Genomic DNA, 11830 nt, shown 5'->3' with positions numbered 1-11830 from the left:
ACTAACAAGTACGGCGACGGAAATTTATTGGTGTAACTGGATACATAGCTGTAATTAATAATAAGTTTCTTGTTCTTGCAAAATACCGATGTGTTTTTGGAAATTCCACCCCCATTGATGCCGAAATTCTGGAAAACGGACTCGGATGTGCTACTCCCCCATTAGATGAAAGACCATTAATACCAACAAACACTGATCATATTTTGGTGCCATTGTCAGTAAGAAGTTCGGAGACAAATAAGGATTTTGTATCAAGGAATTTTGCTTTTTTTGACTGCTCGCATCATGGAAATTGCCAGGAGTGTCTACAAAGTTCCTGGGGTTGCAACTGGTGTATTTTTGATAATAAGTGCGTTCACAAGTCTTTGCAATGCCGTAACATAGAAAATGCTGTAAGTACTGTTGGTCACTGCCCCCACTTAAAAAAAAATCGTCCGGAAATACTTCTACCCGTAAGAGTGCCAATAGAAATTCGGCTAGAGATTGAAAATTTACCAAAACCCAAGAGCGCACATGCTGGTTTTTTATGTACAATACATATTGAAGCTGCTCAGATGCTACTCCCTGCTCACGTTGAGTCAAATAAAATTGTAGTTTGCGAAAAAACACCATATTTCTACGAGATTAATACACATGAATATCAGGCGAAGGTTGTAGTTACATGGAACTTCCAGCATTATGTGGACACCGCAATTGTTACATTATACAAGTGTGACGTGTTGGGCTCCCATCGGGAACACCCTGATTGCAGTTTGTGCGTAACTCGAGATCCAACTCCAGCAACTCATGTGTATATAATGAAACTTGCATAGCTGATAAAAATTCTATCAGCTCAGGATCTAAATCCGCTATAGAAAACGAGTGCCCATTACCACGGATTGATATTATTAAACCATTATCTGGGCCAGTCGAGGGTGGAACTCTTATTACAATTGAAGGAAGTAATTTGGGCATAAGAGAGGAAGATGTTCGTGGCAAAATATTTATTGGTTCTGTGCCTTGTGAACTAGAAAATTATCAAATATCGGTAAAAATTGAATGCCGGACTGGAGCATCACTGTACGAAATGTCTGCACCCATAAAAGTTGCAAATGATGCCGGGTTTACTGAATCAAGTGTTCAGTTTCATTTTAAGAATGTGCTGTTAACAGGTTTATATCCCACAATTGGCCCTAGGTCGGGAGGGACACAATTGTCTTTAATTGGGAAGTTTTTGAACATTGGCTCAACTATGCGAGCATTTTTAGATGAGTATGAGTGTCATATAGATGTTACACAAGCTTCATCATCCCAAGTTAGTTGTACTACATCAGAAGCGACCCAACCTGAACCAATACGGTCCCTTCATCTAGTTATTGATGGTGCGAACAGAACGCTAGAATGCCAGATCTCAACCCCAAGCATTACCAATACAAATCCGACTCGAAGTAATTTTGGTTCTTATCAACTCCGTTCGCTACCACGGCAACCCTGCTCTATTTTTAACTATACACAGGACCCGCGTATAATGCAAATTAAGCCATTGCGTAGTTTTAAAAGTGGTGGTCGAGTCCTCACCGTTCATGGAATATATCTTAATTCCATCCAAAAACCTGAACTAGAAGTGTTTTATGACAATGAAAGAGTAAATAAAACATCTTGTGTGGTGATCAACTCTAATCAAATGGAATGTCCATCTCCTCCTGTAAATTACAAATTTGAGACTTTTAAAAAGACGAACAGAAAGATGGATACTGAATTGCACTTACAAAATTCTTCGTTTCAAACTGAAACCAGGTATAAAAATGAATATGATAGAAAAAAGCGGCGAGCCGACTTTGGAGACACTTTTCGCTTATACACAAATGCAGGATCTTCAGCCAACTATTTTGTTAACAATAATATGGACGTCACCACATTCGTTAAGGTTCATGAAACTCAATTAAACTTACAACTAAGTTTTGTAATGGACAATGTACAACTAGTTCGAAACTTGAATAAATATTTTCATGACATAAGGAGCACTATTGTCTATTTAGCAGACCCAAAATATTTGCCATTTCCCAACGACGGCGTTAAACTCTAGAAGGGTGACAGCTTGGTCATAGAAGGCGAGCTATTAAACTTGGCAGCTGATGAGTACGATGTAAATGTAACTATTGGAACTTCCCAATGCAATATTACCAGCCTGGCACTTAACCAACTTTTATGCATTCCGCCGGAGCAACAACCACTTCCAACTGATGAAAATGGTGTGGATCAATCAACTGATTTACCTCTTGTTGTCGTTAAAGTAGGTCGAAATCTTCGTTTTGTAATAGGATATCTTAAGTATGATTTAAATAAACCCTATGTTTTCTCACATGCCTTGTTAGTCGGCATATTAACGGTAGCACTTCTGGTCGTTGTTTTTGTAATTGTACTTATAATATTCAGAAGGAAATCAACACAAGCAAAACGCGAGTATAAACGTATTCAGATACAGATGATTACATTAGAAAGCAACGTACGTTCTGAGTGTAAACAGGCATTCGCTGAGCTCCAAACGGACATGACCGACCTAACAGCAGATTTGGAGAGCACAGGCATACCAACTTTAGATCACGTCAACTATATTATGAAGGTGTTTTTCCCTGGTGTATCAGATCATCCTATTTTAAATTCTCCAAAATTTCGTGAAGGTAGCCCACAGACTAACTATGACGCAGCTATGGTACAATTTGAACAACTGATTGGCAATAAATATTTTTTATTAATGTTCATCGAAACATTAGAAGCTCAACGTTCATCATTTTCTATTAGAGACCGAGTTAACGTTGCCTCATTAATAATGGTTGTTTTAATGAACAAGATGGAATATGCCACAGAAATTTTGAAGTCCCTTTTATTACGTTTGATAGATAAATCACTTGCCAGCAAACATCCTCAGCTGATGCTAAGGCGTACTGAAAGCGTTGTTGAAAAAATGTTGACCAACTACCTAGCAATTTGTATGTACGATTACCTGAAAGAGTACGCCGGATCAAATTTATTTTTGCTCTTCAAAGCAATAAAGCATCAAATTGAAAAGGGTTTAGTGGACGCAATAACCAACGATGCCCGTTACTCCCTTTTAGAAGAACGTCTTCTGCATGAACAAGTTACCCATTCTGTTGTAATATAGCATATTTTACAAGATGATCTTGATGAAAAAGTCCAATGTCGCGTTAACGATTGGGATACCATTTCTCAAGTTAAGCTTAAAATCCTCGACGCAATTTTTAAAAACACTCCTTTCTCTATGAGGCCATCTGTAAACGAAGTAGACTTAGAATGGAGGCACGGCCGAGGAGGTCATCTTACATTACAAGATGAAGACTTGACAACCAAAACCGTTAACGGATGGAAGCGCCTTAACACATTAGCTCATTATGGAGTCAAAGAATCTGCAGTAATGTCACTAATTGCACGTCAAAATGATAATTATCATATACCATACAGTAAAAACCAAAATTCGGCACCATACCACAATTGTAAGTACTAAGCCCAATATCTAAAAATTTTTTAATTAATTGTTTTGCCTTTTTGCAGTTTATTTTATAAACAATTCGCAAAGTCATATTATAATTAATAATGATATCGAATCAGGTTTGCAGCAGCCCCGGGTTTACCATCTTGTTAAGCCCAATATACCTGATCATTATATGAACATTAAAAATTCCGTGTTATCCGGAGGATCACCAGCATTTCAATCGCATGTCGTTAATAATTGTAATGACAGGGTGAACAAAACAATACCAGAAGTTTACCTTACACGTCTTCTGGCCACAAAAGGAACTATACAAAAATTTGTTGATGATTTTTTCTCAATTATTTTAACTTGATGAAGCTGCGCGACGCCATGATATTGCTGATACTGATATTGTGCACGCTTGGAAGTCAAATTGTTTGCCCCTTCGATTCTGGGTTAATTTTATAAAAAATCCGGATTTTATATTTGATGTAAATAAAACATACAGCGTTGATTCCTGTTTAAGTGTCATTGCACAAACATTTATGGACGCTTGTTCAACATCAGAGCACAGACTTGGAAAAGATTCGCCGTCGAATAAGTTGCTGTTTGCTAAGGTGAGTGTAAAATAAACATTATTTTTTTCTATTTTGTTTTAGTATATGCTTAGTATTTATGCGTTTTGGTAATAACAACTAGATTCTCCATATTCTAAACGTTTTCGAAAGCACTTAATACTGACGTTTCCCATTTTTTTGGTTTACCCATTATGTTTGTTTGGAAAAGTAAACAACAAAGCGAATATTAATTCTAGCAATACCCTAATGTCGAAAGCGACATTGTACGCATTAAGTCTTAAAAACAAACCTTTTTTTTATTTTCGAAGATGTAGCTCTTTATAAGTTCTATGAATGAATGCAGGGTTGAGTTTCTACGTTTTCAATGTATGCCAAATCGAAATTGTTCTTAGGGTAAAAAAAGTCGAAGCACCTAATTCAACGAAAGGTTATCAAAGATTTTAATGCAACAAATTTTAAAATGCGATAAAATTTTAGTCCTTCAGATAGGGTTTTGCTATACTTTTAATATGTTTGTTTTAAATTATTGTACCCGTTACTCGTAGAGCAATGAAGCGTTTCCGATCATGTAAAATATAAATATTCTTGATCAGCATCAATATGCGAGTCGATCTGGCCATGTCCGTCCGTATGAAAATATAGAACGTTGACATTAAGCATGGAAGATCCAATACCAAGACGGCCTCTTCAACGCTTAAAAATTTAGTTCGCCCTCGCTTTACTGGAGTAACGGATAAAGGGAACACCTGGTAAACCTTCTGTTTTCTTCTTTTCTTGTAAGTAAGGAGTCTATCAAATTAATTAATCACACAAAAGACCTATTATCGAGGTCTAATGAGAATAAAACAAATTAAAAACAATTTATACAATTAGACTTCAAATTCTTTTCCCTTTCATTTTTTTAAATGTGAATACCTATATGCATATATATTGGTATATATTACTTAGATTATTACCTTTATCAAATTTATACACAAATAATAAATTTAAATATTTATAAGTAATGGTATAAATATTTTAATAAAATCATTAATATTTATTTAACTGGTTTATATGACAGGATATTCCAAACTATAGAATTATGGTCAAAGAGTTTTACCGCGATGTATCAAGGCTTCCACAAATAAGCGACCAGGAAATGAGTACAGCTATGCAACAGCTATCAGTAAGGCAAAACGAAGAGTTTGATACTATTTCTGCATTAAAAGAGTTATACATTTATATAACTAAATATAAGGATCAGGTAACCTATTTAACCTATTTTCGTAATTTTTTTCGTCTAATCCACTTATTTACCTTTGTTTAAAGATTATGGAATCACTTGAAACTGATATTAATTGCCGAAAGATGCATCTTTCACGAAAATTAGGAAATGTTGCTGCTACACTAGATGGTGATTGCACATCTAATTTCTGACATCAATATGATTTTAAAAAAATTTAGTAACTTTTTTATTATTTAGCAAGATAACAATTTATTTACACTTGTCAAAAAAATTATAAATTTTAGTTTAAAAAATGTATGGACTTATACGTATGTAAGAAAAGCCGGCTTTGTATTATAAGAACTATGCCCTATCGATCTTATTACGAAGAAAAATATACAACATTTTTGTCAAATTACAATATACGGTTAATTCTTTGTTGATAAAACTATATCTAGAGTATGGGGGCGTTATTTCATTATCCGTTACGGCTCTCTAAAGTATAAAAATCAAGCCAAATTTATTTATACTTACTCAGAGATGGAAACAAAATAGACCCTACACACCAGGAAGACTACGAAGCCAGAGGGCAAAGCCCTTAGCAAGGACGAAACGCAGCAGGAGGACCAACGAAGGGAGTCTAGACTACACAGTCGATACCGAGCCAACAGCGAACTTCGTTAGCGAAGAACTGACGGACAAACTGGCGACCCTAGATTATTAAAATAAGGGAAAACTCTATATACCCGTCACTTAGCTAGTGGGATTGCAAGCAAGTAAATTCAAAGATTCTTGTCAAAAAATTAAAAAAATAACTTTCCAAGAATAAAATAAATAGAAATAGAAAATAGAAACAGTCTGTTTTTTTTAAACCATTAATTAAAGCGTATTTTAGGGTAAAATGCAATACAGTTAAATATATGTTGGGATATGTTGATCCACCTGCCCCAGCAACAGCAATTTTCGTAATATTAATTTCTTTTTTGATCGCAATATAAAAGCAGCTTTTCAGTTTTATGAGTCCTATACGGTAGTCTACTTATAATTCAGACTCTTGGTGCTTATCGTCACTATGCTGAAGTCAAAGCAAGAGAGAATGCTATGGTTGAGTTTCCCCTGAGCCGGGGAATGGTAGTGGAAATGTGAACGAGAAATTTCATCATTTATCTGCGATATTAAAAGATGTGTTCAAAAGCGTGTTGTAGATGCTTCCTTACATCTTGGCCTTGGCCAAAGTGTTTTGGGTATAAAATACATAGAAATTGACAAGGCAAACAATAAAACAAAGAAAAATCGAAACATTTCGATTTTATTTTGGGCGGTTTGTGGGCGTTATAGTGGGAAACATGGATCTCTACGCTGCGTCTATGCTTCTATGCGTCTATGGCATGGCCACTTCGACTCGGCTATTAATCCTTATCAAAAATATATATATACTTGATATGGTCGAAAACGCTTTCTTCTACCTATTACATACTTTTCAACAAATCTAGCATACCCTTTTACTCTACGAGTACGAGTATTATTAAGACTAACAAGTACGGCGACGGAAATTTATTGGTGTAACTGGATACATAGCTGTAATTAATAATAAGTTTCTTGTTCCACCCATCCACCTGGATTTCTTCTTATTAGAAATCGACGACTTTCATCAAAAAAGAAAATTAATAGACCAAAAGGGAACGCATATATCCACCAAATAAATCTGGAAAAACATTAGGTTTAAACCGTTTTTTCATATTAATTTGTACTTACTTGATGGAATACATTCTCAATGTTTTTTCAAATACTGGAACATAGCAAAGTAGACAGGCAATGATGAATTCAAGAACCAAAGCAAAGTTAAGTACATGATTGCCCATACCTTGTTGCAATATTGAGTTTCGACGAGTTTTGCATATTAAAAGGTCAAAAACCTGTGTTACAACAATCGACACAAAAAACCCGGTGCCTGCTGTATATTCAAGAACTTTACGTTCCCTGTAGGTCTAGAAACCATTCAATTACGTTAAACAGAATACGAATAGGCAAAATAGAACACAATACAGTTACCCATTCTTGTCCGTAGCCATCTTCAAGGTCTTCTACATTTTTTGAGTCCCAGTCTTCTCGAATTCCTTTAAGTCTGGAGGGGGGGAATCCATGTTCTGCCATTATAGCAAAAAAAGTAAAAAAACATGCTACTGTTTGTATAACTCCAATTTGCAAATAAGCCATTAGAATTAACCTGATGATTTAGGGATACCAAACATGTTAATCATAACTAACTTCAGAGGGTAAGTACATATCAATAAGCATTTTTGCAAAAATTTTATATTTTGTTTTGTTTTAAACAACATATAACCAAACTACATATTTTTAAAACACCTTTGGCAAAGCACTATGTAAATGTTAATATGCGAAAAAAAATTAAAAAAAAAATGTATTAATTTTTGAGTTTTAAAGCGCGGGTCTAATGTCAAACCGCCATTCGGGAATTTGAGTAAAACGCGATTAAGCTGCGCGGCTTCAGGGCCAAATGATCTGGGAAAAAAATGTTTTTACGGGTATATGGGGGATGCTCGGAAAAAGTAATTTTTAGGAGTATACTTTGCCTAAAAATATGTAAACTCTTAAAAACTTTATATCAGATACCAGTTACATCCTAAGCATATAAATATTTCTTAAAAAATGTAAGGAAAATAGATATAGGAACACTCTTGATCTACGAAATAAACTATACACTTACTTTTTATTTACCAAACGGTCTTCAAACGGATCTCTTGGCATACGCGCCATTATATCAGATTCAGCTTTTTCATAAGCTAGCGATATTGCCGGAAGCATATCAGTGCCGATATCGATGCATAGAATTGCTATAGTGCCCAGAGCTAAAGGTATATCAAATATCACAAAAAATAAAAACGGCACTATTTCAGGAAGATTTGAAGTCAAGGTATATGCGATGGACTTTTTAAGATTATCGAAAATAATCCGCCCCTCTTCAATACCAACAACAATTGATGCAAAGTTGTCATCCAATAGAATCATATCTGCCGCCTGCTTAGAAACGTCAGATCCAGAAATACCCATTGCAACGCCAATATCGGCTCTTTTTAATGCCGGAGAGTCATTCACACCATCGCCAGTAACAGCAACAATTTCACCACGTCTCTGGCAAGCTTCTACTATTATAAGTTTTTGCTGTGGAGATGTTCGGGCGAAAACAATTTCATTATGATAGTAAATTACTGCGTCTAATTCTTCAGCTTTCATCTCCCGAAGCTCACCACCGTGGACCACAATAGCAGTAGCTTGTCGGGAATCGATGTCGAGTACTGTAACGCCACGTTGTTTGGCAATGTCCTCTGCAGTAGGCGTTGTAATAATGCCAACACTGCGGGCTATGGCTTTAGCTGTAATGGGGTGATCTCCAGTTACCATAATTACACGTACTCCTGCTGAACGGCATTTTGCAACTGCGTCTGGGACAGCTGCTCTTGGCGGGTCTATTAATGATATTAGTCCCAGAAAACGAAGATTTTCTAATGGAAAATTTGGAGGATCTGCGCTGAACTCGTAGGAAATTGGATATTTAGACATGGGAAGTAGAAGGTCAGCAAATCCCAATACTCTTTCACCCATACCGCCCATTTCCAAATAAGCTTCTTCGAATTCCAATTTTAATGTAGGTGTAAGTTCTACAGACAGTCCTTGAATTATTATCGTACTACAGCGATCCAATATTCTCTCTGGAGCTCCTTTCATCTCAACTATAAAGTATCCATCGCTTGAATTAAATTCGTGAACAGAAACTTGATACTTTTCCGTTGAATTAAAGGGAATTTCAGTCAATTTTATATGCTTTTGGCGAAAAGCACCAATACCTGCAAAAATTGTTTCGGTGAATTTTAAAAGAGCTGCCTCTGATGCGTTGCCATTGACATCTTTTTTAAATACGGGTATATCATCTTGCCCACCTTTAAATTCAGCTGAATTGCAAAGTGCGGCACACATAAAAAGAGCATTAAAAGATTTATCCTCAATTTTAAAATGGGATCCTCGAAAAGATTCAGTAGTGTCAGATTCAACAATTATTTGATCGTACCATAAGTGAGCAACAGTCATTCGATTTTGTGTTAGGGTTCCGGTTTTATCTGAACAAATTGTTGATGTCGAACCTAAAGTCTCGACAGCTTCCAAGTTCTTAACCAAACAATTTTTGGATGCCATACGCTTTGCAGTAAGGGTTAAACATACGGTTACAGTTACGAGTAAGCCTTCTGGGACGTTTGCGACTATAATGCCAATAAGAAACACAACTGCATCAATAAATTCATAACCTAATGTTAAACTTATTGCAAAAAAAGATAATCCCAGTATTATTGCGAATATTGTAATAAACCGAATAAAAAGTTGTATTTCCCGGGAAATGGGTGATTGAACATCGTCCAGTCCTGCAGCTAAGTTCGCTATACGTCCCATTACTGTACTGTCCCCAGTTGCTATGACAACACCTCGGCAGGTACCTTCAAGTACGTTTGTAGAAAAAAAAGCCAAGTTCTTTGTTTCCAATGGGTTTTCATGTGTAAATTCTGTAGACCTCACTTGAGGCTCGGACTCTCCAGTCAAGGAAGAGTTATCCACTTTAAGTCCATGAGCTTCTAATATTCGAATGTCAGCTGGTACCCTATCACCAAATTTAACTTCCACAATATCTCCTTTTACTATTTCGTCTGAAGTAACCGTGTTTATTTCCCCTTCTCGTATAACTGTAGCGTATTGTGGAACAAGGTTTTTAAATGAATCCATTATAGAAGACGATTTATGAACCTAATAAGTAAATAATTATTATAACTCACAATAATGTTAAAAATTATTTGTATACTAAAGAATTTTTGTATTACAACAAGAGAGAATACAACAGTCGAGTTCCCCGACTGTCAGATATCCGTTACTCAACTAGTGGAAATGCGAAATTTCATAATTTTTTCTGGGATATCGATAGATATTGGGAAATAAAATGAGAAAAAAATTATCGACGAATCCAGTATACCCTTACTCTAGAGAATAATAACAGAAACGGATCTCTGAATATCAAAAAAAGGAACAAAATCAAACTTAGACTTAACTTCAATAAGGATAATTGTAATATTTAGAAATATTTATTTGACATATTCATTTATTTACCTGAAAATAAGTAAATAATCCAGTGACTATTACCAAAACGGTCAATGCAATGCCAAGATAGAGATTGTCATCTGGTGGTTCGTGCTGGGTTTGTAATTGTATAAGATATCCGACGAAACAAAGAAATGATCCTGCCCAAAGTAGTATAGCGAATCCACCAAACATGGTTTTTAAGAAAACTATCCATTTTGGTGTTGGAGGCTGCGGGGTAAGTATGTTAGGGCCATTTATTTCCAATCTTAACTTGGCCTCAACAAAAGACAACCCCTATAAAAAATATTATTATTATATTATATATATTATATTATTATATTATTATAAATAATCATACCATGTTAGGATCTGTTTTTAAGCGCTCTAACAGTTCGTCTACAGGTATTTTATGATTGTCAGTTTCCACATCCTTTTTAAAAGACTGAATATCTTTTTTCTTTTCTTTTCCATTAATTTTGTGTTCCTTATTTTTTTTTTTTGGTGGCATCCTTTTACTGTTTCTAGTTTTATTTGATTAAAAGAGCTATGCTATATTGATACAATAAAAAAGGAAAAGTTAAATATATAGTTTAAAAAAAATGTTAAACAAAAATTTTAAAAACAAAACATATGTATTCATTTTTGCAAAAATCGAGTGCAGTGCATATTTTTATGAACAAGCTTATAAAGTTGGTTTATTAGTCGTAGAAGATATATTATTCATTATTATTACCATTATTACTTTAGTACGGCGAGTTTCGCTGAAAATAATGCAAGTTCACTTAATACATAAGAAACTATTGATTCCTAGCTATAAAGAGTAAAGTATGAAATCGTATATGAAGTTGTTTAACGTGTATATTACTCTCAGTTCCGGAAACCAAGTATAATCGCACACTACATATCAATGGGGATACAGGTTTAACTCAAGCCAATTGGCACGTAGAGAGAGTGAACGGAATCGTTACACCTATGTTAAGTAAATTAAAAGAGCATTTACTAGGTTGGTAGATTGGTATAAGTTATTAAATATTGTAGAGTTTCCAATAATAATTCCATTCATAGAAGTACTTAGTAAATTCTAATATAATAATATAATAATATAATAATATAATAATATAATAATATAATAATATAATAATATAATAATATAATAATATAATAATATAATAATATAATAATATAATAATATAATAATATAATAATATAATAATATAATAATATAATAATATAATAATATAATAATATAATAATATAATAATATAATAATATAATAATATAATAATATAATAATATAATAATATAATAATATAATAATATAATAATATAATAATATAATAATATAATAATATAATAATATAATAATATAATAATATAATAATATAATAATATAATAATATAATAATATAATAATATAATAATATAATAATATAATAA

General features: G+C 34.0%; 1 protein-coding gene and 1 pseudogene across 1 annotated transcript, besides 2 other annotated features; one reads left to right on the top strand and one right to left on the bottom strand.

Moving 5' to 3' along the window:
* The first annotated feature begins 65 nt into the window (after positions 1 to 65).
* CR32011 lies at positions 66 to 6002 on the top strand (annotated as a pseudogene).
* A 330-nt stretch (positions 6003 to 6332) lies between these two features.
* Positions 6333 to 6367: a mobile genetic element.
* Positions 6368 to 6636: 269 nt separating this feature from the next.
* Positions 6637 to 6774: a mobile genetic element.
* Positions 6775 to 6791: 17 nt separating this feature from the next.
* On the bottom strand, positions 6792 to 10952 carry JYalpha. Its single transcript, NM_001110622.3, has 6 exons — positions 10752 to 10952; positions 10421 to 10687; positions 7980 to 10063; positions 7304 to 7478; positions 7007 to 7239; positions 6792 to 6956 (listed from the first exon to the last, which is right to left on the bottom strand). Exons 1-6 carry the CDS (start codon positions 10899 to 10901, stop codon positions 6836 to 6838), a joined length of 3030 nt encoding a protein of 1009 aa, NP_001104092.2. The 5' UTR covers positions 10902 to 10952; the 3' UTR covers positions 6792 to 6835.
* Positions 10953 to 11830: the final 878 nt, after the last annotated feature.

Source organism: Drosophila melanogaster, chromosome 4 (genome assembly GCF_000001215.4).
Source record: "Drosophila melanogaster chromosome 4".
In the NCBI taxonomy this organism is placed as follows: domain Eukaryota; kingdom Metazoa; phylum Arthropoda; class Insecta; order Diptera; family Drosophilidae; genus Drosophila; species Drosophila melanogaster.
Note: the sequence above shows the minus strand (reverse complement) of the source record. Positions and strands in the feature narration are given on the sequence as shown.